The 23,215-nt window shown below is 39.8% G+C and overlaps 1 protein-coding gene across 4 annotated transcripts in view; it reads right to left on the bottom strand.

Annotated features, from left to right (window-relative positions):
* The window catches only part of CHD1L (chromodomain helicase DNA binding protein 1 like), a 111,221-nt gene that overhangs the window by 52,103 nt on the left and 35,903 nt on the right, over positions 1-23,215 (bottom strand). For 3 of the 4 annotated variants that reach the window (XM_037061622.1, XM_037061625.1, XM_037061626.1), the window contains exons 7-12: positions 13,872-14,034; positions 12,429-12,584; positions 9,368-9,460; positions 7,514-7,610; positions 5,543-5,616; positions 1,177-1,287 (exon numbers count right to left, since the gene is read on the bottom strand). In XM_037061622.1, the coding sequence (XP_036917517.1) occupies positions 1,177-1,287; positions 5,543-5,616; positions 7,514-7,610; positions 9,368-9,460; positions 12,429-12,584; positions 13,872-14,034 (694 nt within the window). The remainder of the gene's footprint in view (positions 1-1,176; positions 1,288-5,542; positions 5,617-7,513; positions 7,611-9,367; positions 9,461-12,428; positions 12,585-13,871; positions 14,035-23,215) is intronic. The other variant, XM_037061623.1, reaches the window with a different exon arrangement.

The raw sequence follows: 23,215 nt of genomic DNA, 5'->3' as shown, positions 1-23,215 counted from the left end.
ATTCAGTGACTGCCCAAGTTTCTTACAACTCCTGGGTTTGCCTGAATCTCATTAATTGCACCCCAGGACAAAGCACACTACGCCCAAGCTGCAGCAGACTTTTCTGCAGGGCATGAGTTCTGTAGGGTGGGGCCACTGGGAGTCAGGGGCACAGGGTTAGTATACTCTACAGGCTGGTGCTGTATGGATAGTAAAGCTCAATGCATGGAAGATGGCATAGAGACACAGCACAGGGACTTGGTGGCTGACTCTCCAAGTCTCTCCTTAGGCTCACAAAACACAGTTCTCTATATGACTCCAATTTGTTCTAAATCATCTTCCCTTTCCTCTGAGCACTGGATAAGTGGCTGAGAATGAGATTTTGAGTGCTGGCTCTTTAATAAAGAGAGTATTTGAGTTTCTATCAGACTCTCATCTATCGCTGGAGTACAAAATCCCCATTGATTTTCACGGCCAGATATTATGTAGGCTCCTCTTCTTGGCTTTGGTGCTCTAGGCTGGGGATCCCAGCAATTGCCACACATAGGTTTAGGGCCAGCCCTTCCTGCATCTCCGTCCTTCCTACTAGTCTGTATGTGGCTTCTTTTGTAAATTCTTGGCTATAAGACCTCTTGGTTCAGCTAGTCCTCAGCTGGTTATTCAGGCTGGCAGATCTCTAATTTAGTTGTAAATCTGGTTTAGCACCAAGAGGCAAGTGCTGCTTCTACCTACTCCACAGCCATCTTGCATCCCCATAACCCCAATTTTTTAAAAAACCTACATTTTTATTAACCTGTTACACTATTTCAGAGCTACTAATGGAGAAGAGGAATAAGCACCAATGAGATAGGCTGTTAGCTCATTTTGGAAATTCATGGCTGAGGAGAGCTACCTCTACTAAATTATGAATAAAACTTTCCACAAAATTATTGAATACTGGGACAATCCCAGGCCAATGTTTAAAGCAGATTAGAATTATTCCTCACCAACCTCAGACTTCAGCCTTACTTCTTTGGTGACATGACAGCTTAGATAGGCTGAATATAAAGGAAATACCATGCCAGATCCAGTACCTTTATAAATTTTTGGCAACTACCTAAATCTCCCTTTTTTATACTTTTGGGTTAGTGACCTCAACCTTTAGAGAAATAAAGAAAAATGGACACCAAGTGTAAGGATGATAAAGCCCTGACTTACCTGCTCTGGTACTCAGAAGAAATATAAAAATGGGCTGCTGAACAAAGTTCTTAATGGCCAGGTATCTCTCTTCTCCTCTCACAGAACCATCCACACGCTCGTAGCTGTAACCTTCACACATGGGAAGAAAACATATATTAACCACTTTCAAATACTCTGTATAAAATAAAACATTGTCAGATCAAAAACAAATGCTATTTTTGTCCCTTTCCACACCCAGGCATGCCCCTACTTTAACCAAATCCCATGGATTTGGATATATATCCCATGGATATATATCAAAGGGGCATTTTATTGTTTTACCAAAGAAATTACCATAATATACTCTCCTGTGGATTTTTTAAATATATGTAGTTGATATACTTGCCATTCCTGGACTTAATATTCAATTTTGACTATTCAATTCTGTACTTCAAGGAACCCTGAAGTACACTGTGAACACAGTGTGGGGCAGTTTCCAATTTTGCTAAGACACAATTCTTAGATACATAAGCAGTAAAACACTTGGGAGATGGTAAGTGCGCCTGATGGCCCAGCAGTTGCCTTTCATTAACACTTCAGGCTCCAACACAGATCCATGTTCAGAAGGGGAATTACATGCTCAAGTGGTGTTTGTAAACACGACTTGAGCATAGAGATTCCTCAATCTGCCAATGGCATTTCCTGCAAGTGTCCACTGAACTAGGTATCCACTGGCAAGGCTCTGAAAGACTGATTATGAGTTCATTTATTCTTTTAATCATTTTTAATTTTTCAATTAGTTGACATAAACTATTGTACTAGTTTCAGGTTTGTATATAGGTATTAGGTAGAGCTGCTATGTTACGCAGCGACTAGACATTACACAACTTACTGAGTGATCACCCTGATAAATCTCGTACCCATCTAACACCATACAGTTATTAGAATATCACTGACTTATACTCACCATGCTGTCCTTTACATCCCCATGACTATTCCGTAACAACCAATTTACACTTCTTAATCCCTTCACCTTTTCAACCCATCCCCTCACACTCTCCCTATTTGTCAATTGTCAAAATGTTCTCTGTACCTATGAGTCTGTTTCTGTATTAGCTGTTCATTTGTTTTTTAGATTCAATTACTGATATACACTTATTGCAATTTTACTGTTCATGTTTTTATCTCCTTTTTGTCTTAAAGAAGACCAATTAACATTTCATGTAATACTGGTTTGGTAGTGATGAACTCTTTCAGCTTTTTCTCATCAGGTAAGCTCTTTATGTGTCTTTCAATTCTAAAATATATCCTTGCTGGGTAGAGTAATCTTGGTTGTAGGTTCTTGCTTTTCACCATTTTGCCTATTTCTTGCTACTCCCTTCTGGTCTGCAAAGTTTCTGTTGAGAAGTCAGCTGGCACTCTTTTTTTTATTTTAAGATTTTATTTATTTATTTTTAGAGAAAGGGGAAGGGATGGAGAAAGAGAGGGAGAGAAACATCAATGTGTGGTTGCCTCTCCCATGTCCCCTCCTGGGTGGCCCAAAACCCAGGCATGTGCCCTGACTGGGAATTGAACCGGTGACACTTTGGCTCACAGGCCCACTCTCAATCCACTGAGCTACACCAGCCAGGTCAGCTGACAGTCTTAATGAGAGCTCCCTTGTAGGTAACTAACTCCTTTCCTCTTGCTATTTTTAAGATTCTGTCTTTAACTTTTGCCATTTTAATTATGACATGTCTTGGTGTGGGACTATCTGTGCTTCCTGGACTTATATGTCTTACTTCCTTCACCAGGTTAAAGAATTTTTTAGTCATTTTCAAATAAGTTTTTAATTTCTTGCTCTCTTTTCCTTCTGGCACCCATGATACAAATGTTGGTACACTTGAAGTTTTTCCAGGACCTCCTTATCCTATCTTCATTATTTTTAATTTTTTCCTTTTGCTATTCTGATTGGGTATTTTCTGCTTATATTCCAAATCACTGTTTGATTCTTGGCTTCATCTACTCAACTGTTAATTCCCTATACATTATTCTTAATTTCAGTTACTGTATCATTTATTTCTGACTGTTTCTTTTTCATGGTTTCTATTTCATGCTGTTGAAGTTCTTACTAAGTTCCTTCAGCACACTTATAACCATTTTTCTGAACTTTGTATTTGGTAGTTTGCTTTCATTTCATTCATTTCTTTTTCTGGAGATTTCACAAGGTTTTTCATTTGGGACCTGTTTCTGTCTCCTCATTTTGGCTGCTTCCCAGTGTTTGTTTATATGTATTAGGTAGAACTGCTACATCTCCCAGACTTGGCCTTGTGAAACAGGTATCCTGTAGGGCCCAGTGGCACAGCCTCCCCAGTCACCCAAGTTGGGTGCTCCAGGTGTAACCTGTGTGGGCTGTGTGCACTGTTCTGTTGCAGTTGAGCTTTGATTGTTATAGGTGTCAAAGAAATTGACCCCCAGGCCAATCAGCTGCAGGACTGGCTGCAACAATAACATACGCGCTGCACACAGCAGAAATGGACCCTACAAGAATTTGCTTTAGTGCAACTTTGGTACTCACTGAGTCTGCCCCTCAAGTGTGTTGTTTATGGAGGTGGTAGGTTATAATTGGCATGATCTAAAGCTGTCCACTGCCCTGGCTGGTGTAGTTCAATGATTGAGTGCCAGCCTCCGAACCAAAGGGTCGCTGGTTCAATTCCCAGTCAGAGCACATGCCTGGGTTGTGCGCAAGGTCCCCAGTAGGGGCTGCACGAGTGCAACCAACATTGATGTTTCTCCCCCTCTCTCCCTCCCTTCCCCTCTGTCTAAAAATACATTTAAAAAATCTTGAATAAATAAATAAAGCTGTCCAGGTGCACTGGCCTGAGGCCTCCCAGGAGGTGCAAGGTTAGCCACTGTCTGTGTCCTGCCTGAAACCACTGAGCACAAGCTACAGAGTGATTTTCAGATGGCTACTACTTGTCCTGGGCTTGGAGGTACCTAGGAGAGGCCAAACTGCAAACGAAGGACAGCTGCTGCTAGTGGCTGGCCCGAGGTATGAAGTATTCTGTGGCCAGATGAATTCTGAAGCCAGATGCTAGTTGTTTGAGAGATTTTAGGAAAGTCTAAAGCATGAGGCAAGAGAGGACATTTGTATGGAAAACCCACTGGAAACAGCTTAGGTGGGTCCACAAGTAGGGTGAAGCAAACACTGTGAGCCAGGTTGACAAAAGACTCAAATGTGGCACCTACCTGCCAGCTCTGTGGAGATGGGTCACAGAAAAAGAACAACAGCCTCTGCCAGTACTTTTATCTGGCATAAAGCTGCCCCTCAACCTCTTTCCCTAATGCCAGAACAATTCAGTTCCCTCCATATATCCGTGCTTCCTTTCAAGCTGCTGCCCCAGTGCTGGAGCTCAGAGACAGTGAATCTGAGTAAGTATGTGCACAGGCCCTTTAAGAGGAACTGGCTGGGACTCCAGAAGTCTCCAATCCTTGCTAAGGACTTCTTTCTGACTCTGGAACCCTGGGCTGGGTGGCCTGGTGAGGGACTGGGACCCCATGCTCCTCAGGATGGACCTCTGTGCCGAGATAGCCCTCGTGCTCTTAAATTACTACACGCAGGTGTGGGACCAGCCCATCTGAGTCTCTGCCTTCCTACCTACCTCAATGTGGCTTCTTCTTTAAATCCCTACTTATAGGACTTCCATTCAGGAAGATGTAAGGTGGTTCTGAATAATGGTTATTGGTAGTTTGGTTATAATTTTGATGTAGTTGTGGAAGGATCTGAGCACCTCATTTACCTACACTGCCATCCTGACCATTTCTTAAATAGGAATGTCTGGAGTGGCTACTTCTTCACAACTGATCTCAAAATCAACCAATATTACAGCTGCTTCCCATTATCCCACACAAATTTTACTATACATTAAATAGATTCTCTGGTAATAACTTACATTCCTTATTGTCTTTTGTCTATATAGAATAAAAATTTCCTTTACCTTTTTCTAGGTTGATTAAGTGGGATCTGTATAATTTCAGTATTCATCTTTTCTACTAATCCTGAACAGTTACTCAACTGTTGAGATACATGTTAAAGAACACTGACAGCAACTGTAACTGAAATTGTTTATCGTACATTTTAAAGAATTCTCAACATTTCTGCAACACACATGTTCTCCAGTACCCATATTTTTAAATCACATCACCAATGGAAATATGTGTTTAGTTCTGCCTACATGTCTCCACCCTGCTGTCAATACTTGTGTCACACGATCCTCTCCTTACTTTCAATCTTCCTTTGGTTCTGAGTAATTTTCTTTCGCTACTTTCCTCTGTAACATCTGATACTCTAGATTACTCTTCATGGACCTATCTGAACTGTTAAGTCTAAAAAAGGCTGAGTAACATAGCAACCAAGAAATGTCACCTCTATAATCCATGTAGTCTTGAAGAATGTCCAACATCTCGGTCATTTGGGAGAAAAGTAAAACTCGATGGCCCCTAGCAAGAAAAAGAAGTTTCAGGTGAAACTCACCAAAGAATGCAAGTTTATAAATAAATGAAATACTAAACTAGAAATACAAATGTCATAATCATTTACAGAGACTTTCTCAGAAATACTAAGTATCTTTTGTAAGGACATAGGTCCAAATGTAACTGTATCCTTCAGAGCAACAGTTCTCACACCAGAGTGGGGGTATTCCCAGGGGCATGTATCAATGCACCAAGGAGTGTACAAAGCCCTAGGATAACCAAGGTGACTCTTTCTATAATATCAATTTACAAAATAGAAAAAAATACACTTTTAACAGCAAATAAAGATGTGTTAAAAGTAAAATGTGAAATTTGACTGCATAAAAACTATAAAAAAACTCTAAAAATTGAAAACTCTAAAGAGCTTGTACTCAGCCACCTACAGCTATTCTCTACTTGGAGGTATAAAGTCACTATTCTCTTCTACACAGCTATGACTGTTGAAAAGTCTGTGAAACATCACTTTAGAGAAACAAGGGGTATGTTATATCCTATGTGATACATGAGAAAACTTATATATGGGGAAAAGAGGAGGACACAAAATGGATTAAGTCAACAATGGAGTCAAGCCTAGAGCCCTATGTTATCACCTGTTATTTTAAGCTTGCATAAAGAAGTATGGCACTGTCAAATAAATACTCTCACTAGAAAACCTAATTTAGTCTGAGCTTGCAATGGATGCAAGAGGAAGAATTATGAATTCCTTCAAGATTCAAGTCCAAAATAGGAAAAGGCATTAAATTTAAAAGGTGAGGACCTTAATTCTAATCCCATTTCTGCCAACTGCTGGCTATATTACCTTAGACAAGTCACATGACCTCTCTAGGCCTATTTTAATACCTGTGAAATACAATGATTAGAGAGAAGACATTTATGGGTCCTTTTCCAACTCCAATACACTCACAGTAGATATATCGAAGCCAAAAAAATACAGTTAAGACATGCAATTATTTGACTAGCACATTCCTAATGGTGGGTGCTTTTGCTAAATTTGAGGTATTAGGTTGGATGAGGCCCACTTGGGGCAGTAGTTCCTAGACACAACTTTGAAATTCTTTGGAAGCTGAGACTTCTCTGAGGACTAGGGGGATCAGATATAGGCTGGACACCAGGATACTGAACACTTAGCTGAACCGTTAGAAGCTCCAAAAATGACTTGGTCTTCCAACACCCAACTCATGTCTCTGAGATCAAGTCTCCCAAGTTCTAAGTTAAAACCAAAACATCGCCCCGAGCAGTGTGGCTCAGTTGGTGGGGTGTCATTCTACAAAGTGAAAGCTGCCAGTTTGATTATCAATCAGGGCACATGCCTGGGTTGTGGATTTGGTCTCAGGTCAGGGTGCATATAGGAGACAATCAATACATATTTCTCTCGCTCTCTTTCTTCCACCCTTTCCCTCTCTCTAAAAATAAAAAACTAAAATCTTTAAAAAAATCACATGTTAACAAAAGTGAGTATTTACTATGCCCTCACTATGTATCAATTCAACACAAGGAACCAGAAGTTAACCAAAAAAGAAATGCTTGATGTTATCTCTGTCCCTGTGGAACTGAACAACATAGCTGGAGTGATATAGTTAATATACTGCCAATTAATTAGCTAGCAGATTAAGGAGGTACATGGCCAAGTGCTGGATTAGGATCCTAAGTGCTATAATAATTCAGGAAAGGAAAGAATGATTATGGAGGAGATGGGGTGGGACGGGCTGGATCGAGGTGGAAGGTGTAGTTGTACAAGTAGAACCTGAATCAGGGTCTTGAGAAAAGGAAAACTGGAGATAGTCTCAAGAAATCAGTGAGTTACTGATTATACTGGTTTTAACAGTCGCCAGCTCAGAGCAGAAAATGTGAGCCTACTACCTACCTGGAATACAGGTATGCTAACAGTTTATCTAGGAGATGAAGTTTCCCACTGGCCTCAATCAGGTGTTCTCCAATTTCAAAAGGCTCTGGTTCCACACCTGGAAAAGAAAGAACCCAGTCTCAATAGTGTGTCCTCAGTAAGGCCAGACTCTGGGAATGAAGAGGCCCATGGTCCAGCTACCTCTAATTGATAATGGGCTCAAGTCTCATCTCTCTTTGAGGCAATTTATAATTGTTTCCATGAAAACCTTAGTGCTGCTTATCATCAATCACAGAGCCTGGTACACCTATATGTTTAATAAATGTTTATCCAAGGAACAAACCAACTCTAGGAAACTGAGGAACAGGGAGACCAAAGACACCCAAAATTGAAATCCAAGTTTTTCACTCTACAAAACAAATCAAGAAATAGGCTTAGCTGTATAAACTAGTCATACTCAAGGTGGAGGATAGCAGTCAGATTAACCTAGAGGGCTGCTTTCAAAATGTACATATTCCCAACATACCCCTCCCTGGAAAAAAAGTCCCATTATGCATCTAATTAAGATGCTGTGACATTTTAAAACAATTTTTAGCACTGCCTGGGAAAGATGCCCTTAAAATGACTACAGCAAACCTTCTGCATTGGTCCTATCCATATAGAGCCCCAGGAGTCCTGAAACTTTCCCAAAGGCTACCAGAGTGAATTAAAAAACACAGTTTAACTGACAGGGACCAGAGGGGTGGGGGTAGGGAGATAATGGGTGAAAGAAGGGGACGGAGCAGGCAAAGGAACATAAACAGAGGACTCATGGGCACAGACAATGGGGGGATTGACGGTGGGAGTGGGAGGGGGTAGGGGTGAGCAACAGGGAAAATAGGCGGGACAACTATAAGTGAACAACAATAAATTACAAAGAAAACTAAACAGTTTGAATGAAAATGAAAACATTACATATCAAAATGTACAGAACAGAGCCAAAGCAGTACTGAGAATGTACAGACATCTATAAATGGAAAGGGAAGCAGCAAAGTAAGCTGAGAAGGAACAGATATAACATAGGCAGAAAAGAGAAAGTACTGTCCCAAAAATCAAGTGAAGAACAAGAAAGGAGTGATCAACTATGTCAAAAGATTTGAGACATTAATTAAACTGTGAACTGACAAGCCTGACTGGTGTAGCTCAGTGGATTGAGCGTGGGCCTCTGAAACAAAGGGTTGTGGTTTGACTCCCAGTCAAGGCACATGCCTAGATTACAGGCCAGGTCCCCAGCAAGGGGCCCACAAGAGGCAACCACACATTCATGTTTCCCTCTCTTTCTCTTTCCCTTACCCTCTCTCTAAAAATAAATAAAATATTTTTTTAAAAATTCCCACTTTTGTTTATTAAAAAAAAAGTTAACTGCCAACCATTGCTTGGGAAACATAGAGAACAGTGATGAAAGGCTGGGTGGGTTCAAGACAAAGGGATATCTTATTATATAAAAATGATTAGATACATCCAGACTATAAGACACCTCCTAAAATAAATGGCCTTGATTCTTCAAAACTGTCAATTTCATGAAAGGCAAAAAGGGCTAAACAAGGTAAGAGGTGTTTCTAAATTATAGGAAAATAAAGGGACATGACAAATGCAACCAGAGTTTATGAATGGATCTCAAACTGAAAAAGAAAAAAGTAAAACAGTCTTAGGGATACTCTTAGGAACAACTGAAAAAATTTGAATATGATGAATATATTAAATAACATGAACATAAAATATTAATAAAATAGAGAAAATAGACAGAAAATACATGCAATTCTTTTGAAAAAATTTGTTATGTTGGCCACAGAAATAATAACAAAAAGTAATGTGAGAAAAGGGGAACTGCCTTACCATCAAATAAATATGGGTGATCCACACACTTTCGAAGCTGGGACAAGACATTCTGAAGTTTAACTTTCTTTGCCATCTCGTTTTCAAATGCATCTGAAATGTAAAAAAAAATAAATAAAAAAGAGGCAAGAGAATTCAGCCAAGATGGAGGTGTAAGTGGAAACACTGTGCCTCCTCTCACAACCAAGTTTAAAGTCAACAAAGTTTCAGTAAGAAAAACACAGCCAAAACACAGAAAATTGAACTACATGGGAGTCCGACAACAAGGAACCGTTCAACCGGACCAGCAAGGGGTGGAGCCAGCAGCGGAGCCAGGTAGGGCAGGAAAGATCTCCCGACCCACACCCACAGGCAGCCATGGGCAGATCCCAGGTGTAGGATAGCAACAGGTGGACCCAGTGAGGGCGCAAGGCGGCAGGCTGACATGGTCATACATTCGAGCCCAAATAAACCAGCAAAGGAGAGAGCAGTGAGACAGACCCCCACAGGCCCCAGCAGCGGGAAGCAGCAGAGGGAACCGCCATTGCCCTTCTCTGACCCCACCCCCACATACAGTGTCACAACCCAGCAACTGAGTTGCCCCACCCTGGTGAACACCTAGGGCTCCTCTCCTCATATGTAGCAGGTGCAAATGGACCAAAATATGGCTCAAGAAGAATTCAAAGCCCCAGAGCCGATAACTCTAAGTGAAAAAGAAATAGCCAACCTTTCAAATGCACAGTTCAAAATACTGGTGATCAGAATGCTCACAGAACTGGTCGATTTTAGTCACAAATTAGAGAAACAAATGAAGGCCAAACAAATTGAAATGAAGGGAAATGCACAGGAAACCAATAGTGATGGAAAGGAAACTGAGACTCAAATCAAGGGAGTGGACCAGAAGGAAGAAAAAAACGGACCAAACAGAAAAATATGAAGAAACAAGAATTCGGAAAAAAAAATGAGGAGAGGCTTAGGAACCTCCAGGACATCTTTAAATGCTCCAACATCTGAATTATAGGGGTACCAGAAGGGGAAGAGGAACAGCCACGAGTGGAAAACTTCTCTGAACAAATAATAAAGGAGAACTTCCCCAGTCTGACAAAGGAAATAGACTTCCAGGAAATCCAGGAAGCTCAGAGAGTCCCAAAGAAGTTGGACCCAAGAAGGAACACACCAAGGCACATCATAATTACATTAGCCAAGATTAAAATGAAGTAGAGAATCCTAGAAGCAGCAAGAGATAAGGGGACAGTCACCTACAAAGGAGTTCCCATCAGACTGTCAGCAGATTCCTCAAAAGAGACCTCACAGGCAAGAAGGGGCTGGAAAGAAGTATTCCAAGTCATGAAATCCAAAGACCTACATCCGAGATTGCTCTGTCCAGCAAAGCTCTCATTTAGAATGGATGGGAAGATAAAGTGCTTCTCAGATAAGATCAAATTCAAGAGTTCATCACCACCAAGCCCTTATTATATGAAATGNTTTTTATCTTCTTTTTCTTAGACACATCCCTTTAACATTTCATATAATAAGGGCTTGGTGATGATGAACTCCTTGAATTTGACCTTATCTGAGAATCACTTTATCTGCCCTTCCATTCTAAATGAAAATTTTGCTGGGTAGAGCAATCTTGGATGTAGGTCTTTAAATTTCCTGACTTGGAATACTTCTTTTCAGCTCCTTCTTGCCTGAAAGGTCTCTTTGGAGAAATAAGCTGATAGTCTGATGGGAAGGCCTTTGTAGGTGACTGTCCTCTTATCTTTTGCTGCTTCTAGAATCCTCTCCTTCATTTTAATTTTGGGTAATGTAATTATGATGTGCCTTGGTGTGTTCCTTCTTCGTTCCAACTTCCTTAGGACTCTCTGAGCTTCCTGAATTTCCTGGAAGTCTATTTCCTTTGCCAGATTGGGGGAGTTCTCCTTTATTATTTGTTGAAATAAGATTTCCNAGTGCTTCTCAGATAAGATCAAATTCAAGAGTTCATCACCACCAAGCCCTTATTATATGAAATGTTAAAGGGACTTATCTAAGAAAAAGAGGATGAAAAATATGAACAGTGAAAGGACAGCAAACTCACAGTTATTAACAACCACACCTAAAACAAAAGCAAACCAAGAGAACAGCTAGATCAGAAGCGGAACCATAGAAATGAAGACCACATGGAGGGTTAGCAACAGGGGAGTGGAAGGAGGAGAAGGGGGGAGAAGGTACAGAGAATAAGTAGCATAGATAGTAGGTAGAAAATAGACAGGGGCAGGGCAAGAATAGTAGGGGAAATATAGAATCTGAAGAACTTGAGACACGTGGTCATACTAAAGGGGGGGATGGTGGGGGAGAGGGTGTGCAGGGTGGAGGGGAATGAAGGGGGTGAATTAGAACAACTGTAATGGCATAATCAATAAACTATATTTTAAAAAAAGAAAGAGGCCAAGAGATGGACTACTGAACAAAAAAAACAAACCCTCTAAGTTTCCATAAATAATCTCACTCATTTTAATGTACCTTTCATACCTATATTAACCTCCTAAATTTCACTGAATTATAGTAAGAATTAACAGCGTGTCCATATGCAGTTTCCTTGCCGTCCCTTTAAGGACCCTAACCATAAATTAAACTCAGGAGTACTTTGTTACTCTTTTGTACATTCTAAATTTCCTTCTTTAATCACTGTTCTTGAGCCAAGGGACAGAAAAATATAAACTGAGAGACTGTTCCACTCCTATTTCTCCTTTTTACTCCCAATTCCTCCCAGTAAATTTGATTGAACAAATTTTGAGGCATGGGAAAATGAGAGGCATGAGTGCAACACCCAGAGGTGTTTCCTTAACCACAGGCAATACCAAAAACTGAGCTGGGGGGAGAGGGAGGAAATTTCACAACTGCAGCAACAAATAAAGTGTGAGTTAAGTTATACTAAAGACACTCAGCCAGTTTCATTGCAGCTGATCTGAATATATGCAAAATACAAAACTCCATCCCATAGTCTTCCTATACAAAGCAACTGTGATTATAAAATAATTCTCTGCATGAAGACCACATCTTTATTTAGATTTCAAGCAGACAAGTGCCCTCTGAGTACCTAGATCTTTCATCAAAATGGCCTTGTAGTATTTTTTCTGCAGTGCTGACATGCCATGGTATATCACTACTTCTGTCTTCTTGGGAAGCTCTGTAGCTACGTCGGCTTTCACTCGCCTCAGCAGAAATGGCTGCAAAAGTTTATGTAGTTCACTTGCTGTGTAAGAAAAAAAAAACATGGAGTGTGAAGTGGAAGGAAGAAAACATACAGCAATTTATTTTTATTTCTCATTTTCATGACAATTCTGCATTCTAGGCCACTATGGTAATTTTTCAGTGTTTCTTCCTTCACTGGGTTCTTTCCAATCCTTCTGGAATCATTATTAGCTCTTAATAAGAACTAGGAATACTCAAAGAACTTCATTTTTACTAATAATCTCATTGATTAGTATAGTATCTTAGAAATGCAAATAAGTAATCTTGTCCCCACTTCTAGAGTTAAGTGAGGCTCACAAAAATTAAGCATCTTATCCGAAGTCACATAGCTAGATGCCACTGCTGCTGGCATTCAAACTTAGTTCTTCTGACTTGATCTCTCTTGTTCACCCCCAAGTGTGGTAAACTCCAAAAGCTAGCCAAAATTGGAATTACACCAAATGTACAATTGCCAGATACATCAAATAAAAATACAAGAGCCCAGATAAGTCTGAATTTCAGATAAGTAACAATTAATTTTAATGAGTACATCCCATGTATTATTTCACTAGGTATCATATATTTTATCTGGCAACCCTAAGCATGTGGGCAATCAGAGCAGGTCCCCCAGGGAATCTTCAGCCTGAGGTGTCAAGATTTTTGTGTGAGAAGCCATTCCAACTCATACTCAGTAAGCACATTCAAACTCACTAAGGAGAATGCCCACCATTTGTCTTGAATAAACAGTCTAGGATAATATTATTGGGATATAGAGATAATTCTATGAAGCAGAGGTACAAAGATACATGAGGAAGAAGGCTACAACTGGCAGATGTATGAATGAGGAAGGCTTTCCTCCTTCACTCCCACCACCCATCCATCCCAGTTGGTTCTGGTGCCATTTTAAAAGCACCCAGTGCTATGGAATGCTGAAGAGAAGTTTGGGGCTATACTACCCAATTAATTTTCTGCCTCAGAAAGTAGCACAGAAACTTAACAAAGTTCTTACACAAATTATATATTAGAAAAATAAAGTCTGAAAATCAGCAGACACCTTCTATTTCTTCCAAAAATGAGCCAAAGAAGCCCAAATGTAGACTCATGTAACAAGAGAGTCATGATAGCAGACAACTGGGAACAACATGAGTAACCTATCATCATCTGATTTTTGTGTGGCTCTTTAACTTCCTGGAAGGTATCCTCTGGATATTGAATCTTTTCTTTTCTATCTACAACCATTATCTATTTTGTACTCAGGCAGTTTCTGGGCCCAGGCTTCTTGGGAACATTTTGTCAGAAGGGCACTTGCCTGACTCAGACTCTTTCTCAATATCCTGGTAACGTTGAACAAAATCTTCTATCTGCTCCTTGGAAAAGGCATCAGGCTCCACAAAACTGAGGAGGGAGTAGAGCTCATAGAGGCTATTCTGGATGGGAGTTCCGGTCAGCAGGAGATTGAAAACTACTGAGAACTAAAATACATTAAAAAAAATAAAGGGAAAACATCTGTAACACTGGGCAGCAGGACTGAGTTTCCTATGACAACCTTTTACCCATGCAAAGAGAGGCATGACTTAATGGAATGACCACAGGGATATGAAATCAAAAGGCTCAGGTTCAAGTTGAATACTGTTTGATGTAGAAAATAACACCTTTTCAGTTTCAACTCTAAGAAAGAGATAATAATCCTACAATGGAGATACTGTTAAAAGGATGTAAGTAAAATCATTTTGTATACTTTGAACTACTACATGAGTATTCAATATGGTCTTTATTATTTAATCCATGTGGGGATTCAAGCCATCTTCTCACCTATGTGGGGGAATCTACAGATGCATCAGAAGTAAATACCATATACTCATGCAATTTGAGAAGCCCGAAATTAAAGCAGCAGGCCCCACCACTACAAACACAAACAAGAAGATCTACACTCACCTTGCACTTCATCACATGTAACACATCAAGACTTCCTGATATTTCCAGACATAGGGCCATATACAGCCCAAAATACAAAAAAATAATTTCCATTTGAGCAACGAATGACAACACCATGCATAAGTAACTAATGAAGTAAAACGTTACGAAAAACAGTAACAATAAACATTAGATTAAGCAAAGAACAACTCCTGACCTGCGATTAACAAGAATATACATCATTTTAACTAAATAGTACAGCAAAACGGGAAAGCCACATCCTATGTATTAGTATTAGTTATAATACTAATATAACAAGTATATTAGTATTATTTAGATCCTAACCAGAGGATACATTTACTGATTTTAGAGAAAGGAAGAAAGAGTGAGACAAACATCAATTGGATGCCTACCTACTACATGCACCCTGAGGATCGAACTTGCAACATAGCAATGTGCTTGGATTGGGAATCAAACCTGCAAACTTTTGGTGCATGGAAAGAGGCTACGACCAACTGAACCACCCATCCAGGGCTGTGTATTATTTTAATTACCAAAATACAATATGTATGTGTATATACTTATGTGTGTGTTCATACCATGTTTTGGTTTTAAAACAATTTATTTTAATTTTAAAAATATAACAAATGCAAATTATACATCCAAGTGTAAACAAGCACAGCAAAGGATATGGTTGTAGAAACACCAAATGTTAATACATACAGAAGAACAGGATATTTAGAAGATTTTTGTTTCATCTTATTATTTATATTGTGATTTGAGAGAAAGTCATAAGAAAGATACTGTTTTTTGTCATAAGAAGAATTAACAGATGAAGTAACACAAATGATTAAAATTGATTTGAATATGTTTTGAGTTTTTTGGCAACCTCTTTGTTTCTCTATTAAAATAATTTTTTTTTCTGTTTTTGACATTAGGGAGAGGACAAAAGGAGGGAGAGAAACATCAATGTGAGAGAGGAATATCAATCAGCTGCCTCTAGCAGGCACCCTGACCAGGGACCTAACCCACAACCCAAGCATGTACCTTGACCAGAAATCAAAACTGAGACCTTTCAATTTGCAGGACAAAACTCAACCAACAAAGCAACACTTGCCAGGGCTATTTCTTTTTTTAAAAAATACATTTCACAGATTATACCATTACAGTTGTTCTATTCCCCGCCTTCATTCCTCTCCAACCTGCACACCCCTGCCCCCACCATTCCACCCCTTCAGTTTATGACCACGTGTCTCAAGTTCTTCAGATTCTATATTTCCCCTACTATTCTTGCCCTCCCCCATCTATTTTCTACCTACTGCCTATGCTATTTTCTGTACCTTCTCCCTCCTTCTCCTCCTCCCACTTCCCTGCTGCTAACCCTCCATGTGGTCTTCATTTCTATGGTTCCACTCCTGATCTAGCTGTCCTCTTAGTTTGCTTTTGATTTAGGTGTAGTTGTTAATAACTGGGAGTTTGCTAACCTTTCACTGTACATATTTTTCATCCTCTTTTTCTTAGATAAGTCCCTTTAACATTTCATATAATAAGGGCTTGGTGGTGATGAACTCTTGAATTTGATCTTATCTGAGAAGCACTTTATCTGTCCTTCCATTCTAAATGAAAGCATTGCTGGATAAAGCAATCTTGGATGTAGGTCTTTGGATTTCATGACTTGGAATACTTTTTTTCAGCCCCTTCTTCCCTGGAAGGTCTCTTTTGAGAAATCAGCTGACAGTCTGATGGGAACTCCTTTGTAGGTGACTGTCCCCTTATCCCTTGTTGCTTCTAGGATTCTCTACTTCATTTTAATCTTGGTTAATGTAATGATGATGTGCCTTGGTGTGTTCCTTCTTGGGTCCAACTTCTTTGGGACTCTCTGAGCTTCCTGGATTTCCTGGAAGTCTATTTCCTTTGCCAGACTGGGGAAGTTCTCCTTTATTACTTGTTCAAATAAGTTTTCCACTTGTGGCTGTTTCTTTTCCCCTTCTGGTACCCTTATAATTTGGATGTTGGAACGTTTAAAGATGTCCTGGAAGTTCCTAAGCCTCTCCTCATTTTTTTGAATTCTTGTTTCTTCATTCTTTTCTGGTTGGATGTTAAGTTCTTCCTTCTGGTCCACTCCATTGATTTGAGTCCCAGATTCCTTTCCATCACTATTGGTTTCCTGTGCACTTCCCTTCATTTCAATTAGTTTAGCCTTCATTTGTTCCTCTAATTTGTGACTAAAATCAACCAGTTCTGTGAGCATCCTAATCACCAGTGTTTTGGACTGGGCATCTGAAAGGTTGGCTATTTATTGGTCGCTTAGAATTATAGTCTCTGTGGCTTTGAGCTGTTCTTGAGCCATGTTTTGGTCTGTTCACACCTGTTATGTATGAGGGGTGGAGCCTTAGGTGTTCACCAGGGTGGGGCAACCCAGTTCGCTGGGTTGTGACACTGTATGTGGGGGCAGGGTCAGAGAAGGGCAATGGCAGTCCCCTCTGCTGCCTCCCGCCGATGGGGTGAGTATTCTGTCCCACTGCATGAATGTGTGACCGCAGTCAGCCCACCACCTTTCGCCCTCACTGGATTTGCTGGGGCCTGCAGGGTCTATCTCACTGCTCACTCCTCTGCTGGTTTATCTGTGCAGGAATGTGTGACCGAGGTCAGCCTGCCCTGCACCCTCACTGGGTCTACGATGCTACCCCAGCTGCCTGAGCGCCTGGGTTGGGGGATCTTTCCTGCCGGACCCTGCTCCACTGCTGGCTCCGCCCCTCTTACCGGTCTCAGTTGAATGGTTCGTTGTTGTTGGACTTCCGTATAGTTCAGTTTTCTGTTCTTTGGCTGCATCTTTGTTTACTAAACCTTTGTTGTATTCAAACTTGGTTGTGGGAGAAGGTACAGTGTTTCCACCTACACCTGCATCTTGGCGGAAGTCCAGGGCTATTTCTTTATAAAATGTGTAATCAATGTCCACTCATTCATGCCTGATTGCCCGTGGAGGTAAAGTTTTCATAGTATCACAAGTGTGGAAACGGGTCAAAAATAAATTTCCAATAATCAAATCACATTTTTGCAACGTGTGTTCGCCAAGCAAAGAGTTGAGTTGACCAAAGAACATAAGGTCACAAAGATAACCAAGGCTGTTGGTCACAACAATCAACTTCTACTATCATCAGTTACCACTCTTATTCAAAGCAGTGTCTGTTCTGGCACCAAAACTTATAACTGGGTTTTAAACAATCCTGAGACAACCCAGTTTCTGTAAAATATTTTACAAATACCATCCATGTTATTAAATATGCTTCTACACAACTTTTTCAGCATAGTCTTACCTTGTAAATGTAGTGTATGAATGTAGCATAAATTATATAATCAATTCTTCATGTTTCACATTTAGGATGCTTCCAACATTTACAAACAAGCTCGAGAGAAAAGGCACTTCTCAGCTATATTAGTAAGTGTATTTTTTCCAACCAATTGGTTATCTGCAATTTAAACCTCACCTAAAAATATTTCTTAGATAATATAGAACAGTGTCTTCACTTAATCCCTCTGAGCTGTAGTTTCCTTATGAATAATAAGAAAAGGCTCTGAAACCAGCCACAAAATTTAAGTTTCCCCACTCCAAACCTAGTGTTCTTTTACTATATGTACTTCCCCCCTTGTAAAATAGTAAACCAAGTTGGTAGTTTATGAAGCAGTCTGTTATGAAATTGAGCACCAGCATATATAAACCTCTTGGGGAAGAGGCACTGTTACAAGGCCCTAAAAGGAAGGCAAAGGAAGGGGAGGTGAGATGATGGATGAGTAAATGGAAGCCACATCCTCCTAGAACCAACTAGGAATTACAACTAAAATGAGGAGAAATCACCCCAAACAAACAACTAAATAGCAAGAGATAAGCCTGGTAACTTCAGTCTGACAAAAGAATCATCTTCACAGCACTGACTGGTAAGGAGTACAGTTGGAATTCAAGAAAGCTGCCTGACTGTCCACAGGCAGCAGCACCAGAGATATACTGAAGCAGCCAGTTGGACCTCCTGAGAAGAATGGAGTGGAAACCCTAAGCAGAGATCCCCAGCCTAGAGTACCCAAGCCCAAAAGGTACACAGAGAACTGATGACGAAAAGCAGCAGGGCTGCTCTCTCCCAGAGACAGATGGCTAGAAATTCAAAGAGCTGTTTAAAGGGCCAATCCACAAATTTTCATTCACAACCACTTACCCAGGACTCTGGCAAAAGTGGCTACAGAGTGGACTGGTGATGCCTAAGGAGAGACTGGGGACAGAAGCTTTGGGGAGAGAACTAACGGAATAGTCACCAAGGATGCCAGTGCAGAGTCCTGCTCAGGCAGACCACTCCCGTCCAAATAGTAGCGGCCTGAGGAGAAACAATAGCCCCAACACAAAGGGGGCTCTGCCCAGCCCTATGGGGCTTAAGCCTGACTACTAAGTGTGGAGTGATTACATTAATATCTGAAGGAGACAGGCACAGAGAATAGATTCCTGGCAATGTCAGAGCAGGCTGAATAAGGTCAGACGGGGTCAACATAAGATATTTGTAGAGGTGGATCCAGAAAGAAAAAACATCAGCAAATACCAGAGGCTACCTAGACAAAATCCACTGTGGTCTTCTACATGATTAACAACAATTTCTTTCCTGCATAGCTTTTTAACATTCACTTTTTCCCAGCAAGTTTATGCATATTAAGTCACTAGATTTTATACTACAGTTTAATTCTGCCCTTCTTATAATAGTCTTAATCTCTTTACACCCTTATTAATACTGGTTCATTTCCTATTGATAGTGGGATTACAGGGGGAGATATTTTTGCAGATGTTGGTTTTTCCCCTGGGCTTTGTGGTTTTATTCTGGCAGCACCAGCACAACACCATCCAAGATGTGGTGGGAGGAGTGATCCTCACTCAACCAGCTGGAGAGAATGATCCAACAAAGAACTACCCAAACACAATTAAAAAACAATTACATCCACGAAGCCACATAAATGGTAGAAAGGGCATCCCAACAGCAGCAAGTTCAAGAGCTCAAGGAGACTGCACCATTGAATCTCACAGGTCTCCTACCACAGAAGTTCACACCACAAACTCAGGGAGTCAAAACAAATCAATTTAAGAAGCAGAGGCAAATGAGGAATATCTCAAATAATGGGAAGACAAAGAAACAACACCCAAACTATAGGAAAGGAGGCATTCTCAGAGAGAATGCTCAATGAAATAGAGGCAAGTCAACTATGAGATGTTGAGTTCAAAATAATGGGTATAAGGAAGCTCAATGAGCTCACTGAGATTGTACCAAAAACTACAAGGAAGCTAGCTATAAGGAACTTACTGTGAATTACACAGGCATGAAAAAGGACATAGAAGCTAGCAACAAAAGCCAAGAAGAGGTTAAAAATACAATTTCTGAATTCAGGAACACAGTAGAAGGAATCAAAAGCAGGCTAGATGAAGGAGACAATGCAAATTAGCAACCTGGAGGACAAGGTAGAAAAAAAAACACCCAGAAAGAGCAAAAAAAGTCAAATAGGATGAAGAGGGATTAAGGAAAATGCAAGACAACACGACACATAATAATATCTGTATAATAGTGACACCAGAAGGAGAATAAGAGGAGCAAGGGATAGAAAACCTGTTTGAAAAAGTACTGATGGAAAACTTCCCTAATTTAATAAGAGAAAAAGCAGCACAAATCTAGGAAGCAGAGAGGGTCCCAATCAAGAGAAACCCAAAGAGGCCCACTCCAAGACACATCATCATTAAAATGGCAAAATACCAAGACAAAGAGAGAATCTTAAAGGCAGCAAGGGAGAAACAGGAAGTAACATACAAGAGAGCCCTGAAAAGGCTGTCAGCTGACTTCTCAATGGAAACGCGACAAGCCAGAAGGGATTGGCAAGAAAAATTCCAAGTAATGAAAAGCAAAGGCCGCCAACCAAGACTACACTATCCAGCAAGGCTCTCAATTAAAATGGAAGGGGAAATAAGGAGTTCCCCAGATAAAAGAAAGCTGAAAGAATGCACCTCCACTTAACCAGCCCTGCAAGATATGCTAAAGGGGCTGCTTTAAGAAAAGGAAGAAAAATAATGAGAGCTAGAGGAACACGGGTACAAAGGGAGTAAAATGACAATGAATAAGAACCCATCAGCCTGGCTGGTGTAGGTCAGTGGACTGAGCACAGGCCTGTGATCCAAAGGGTCGCCAGTTCAATTCCCAGTCAGGACACACACCCGGGTTGCAGGCCAGGTCCCCAGTATGGGGTGTGCTAGAGGCAACCACACATTGATGTTTCATTCTCTCTCTTTCTCACTCACTTCCCCATCTCTCTGAAAAAAATAAAATCTTTAAAAACAAAGGAACCCATCCATAATAACCTTAAATGTAAATGGATTAAATGCTCCAAACAAGACACAGGGCAGCTGAATGGATAAGAAAACATGACCCACACATATGCTGCCTGCAGGAGACCCACCTCAGAACAAAAGACCTACATAGACTGAAAGGGTTAGAAAAAATATACCAAGCAAATGGACATGACAAAAAAGCCAGGGTAGCAATACTTATAATAGACAAAATAGACTTCAAAATAAACTCCGTAAAAAAAGACACAGTAGGATACTTTGTAATACTCAAAGGAAGAATTCATCAAGAAGACATCAACATTGTAATATATATGCACACAAAACAGGAGCACCCAGATATATAAGGATAATCTTAGAGGACTTCAAGAAAGACATTGACAGCAACACAATTATACCAGAAGATTTTAATACCCCATTGTCAAAAATAGACAGATCTTAACAAACAAAATATCAAGAAGGATATTGCAGCATTGAACAATGCCCTAAATCTAATGTATTTAAATGATATATACAGAACCTGTCATCCCAAAGCAGCAAATTATTCATTATATTCAAATGCCCATGGAACATTTTCAAAGATAGAACATAAAATAAGCCTCAACAAATTCAAGAAAAATGAAATCCTATCAAGAATTTTCTCAGACCATGAGGGTTTGAAACAAGAAACCAAATGCAAAGAAAAAATTTAAAAACTTTCAAATTCTTGGTGATTGAACAGCATGCTATTAACAATGAATGGGTTTACAATAAGATCAAAGAAGAAATCAGAACTTTTCTGGAAACAAGTGAAAATGAACTCACAATAGTCCAAAGTTTATGGGACACAGCGAGGGCGGTCCTGAGAGAGAAATTCTTAGCAATACAGGCCTACCTAAGAAAGATAGAAACCCTTCAAACAAACAACCTGGCCCTACACCTATAAGAACTGGAGGAATGACAACAAAACCCATAGTGAGAAAAAGGAAGGGAATAACCAGGATCAGAGCAGAATTAAATGACATAAGGACTAAAAGTATAATTTCAGGATCAATAAAACCAAAAGCTGGTTCTTTGAAAAGATAAACAAAATCGACACATCTTTAACAGGCTCGTCAGGAAAAAGAGAGGACCCAAATAAACACAATCAGAAAATAAATACAAAGGACTGTAAGAAATTATTACAAACAACGCTATGCCAAGAAATTTGAAACCTTAGTTTAGGGTACAAATTCCTTGAAAAATTTAATATTCCAAAACTGAATGAAGAAGAATCAGAAAGCCTGAAGAGACCACTAACAGATGTCAAAATTCAAGCAATAATCAAAAAACTCGTGGTGAACAAAAGCCCTATACTCGATGGTTTCTCAGGACAATTTTACAAAACATTTAAGAAAGTGGTTACCCCCACTCTTCACAGACTATTCCATGACTTCCAAAAATAAGGAAGGCTCCCAAACTCTGTGTGAAGCCAGCATAATCCTATTCACAAAACCAGAGAAAGACACAATGAAGAAAGAAAACTACAGGCCAATATCGCTGATGAACATAGAAGCTAAAATCCTCAACAAAATATTGTGAAACTGAATCCAGAAATACATTAAATAGATCATACACCATGATCAAGTGGGATTCATCCTAGGAATTGCAAGGATGGTACAATATTCACAAATCAGTAAACATAATACATCACATAAACAATAGAAATAAGAAAAAACACATGATCACTTCAATTGAGGAGGAAAAAGCATTTAATAAGGTTTAGTATCCATTTAAAATAAAAAACATCCAGTAAACTGGGAGTAGAAGGAGTACACCTCAACATAATTATGACCACATACGTGAAACATACAGCCAACACCATACCCAATGGGATAAAGCTAAAAGCTTTCCCACTAAGATGAGGAACAAGATAAGGATGTCCACTTTCACCACTTCTTTTCAACGGAGTATTGGAAGTCCCAGCCACAGCGATCAGACAAGAAAAAGAAATAAAAGGCAACCAAATTGGAAAAGAGGATGCAAACCCATCATTGTTTCCAGGTGACATTAAAGACTCCACTAAAAAACTACACAACCTAACAAGTGAATTTGGCAAAGCAGAGAGATACAAAGTCAATATTCAGAAATCGAAGGCATTTTTGTGCACCAACAATGAAATATCAAAAACAGAAATCAGGAAAAAAAAAATCCCATTTGATATACCAATAAGGAAAATAAAGTACCTAGCAATAAACCTAACCAAGGAGGTAAAATACCTGTACTCAGAAAACTACACAAAACTGAAGAAAGAAATTAAAGAAGACACAAATAAATAGAAGCATATACTGTGTTCATGGACTGAAAGAATTAACATCATCAAAATGTTCAATGCAATCCCTATTAGAATACCAATGTCA

Source organism: Sturnira hondurensis, unplaced genomic scaffold (genome assembly GCF_014824575.4).
Source record: "Sturnira hondurensis isolate 20B ecotype Veracruz unplaced genomic scaffold, ASM1482457v3 Scaffold0013475, whole genome shotgun sequence".
NCBI lineage: Eukaryota > Metazoa > Chordata > Mammalia > Chiroptera > Phyllostomidae > Sturnira > Sturnira hondurensis.
The sequence above is the reverse complement of the archived record's forward strand: the minus strand, read 5'-3'. Positions and strand labels throughout refer to the sequence as shown.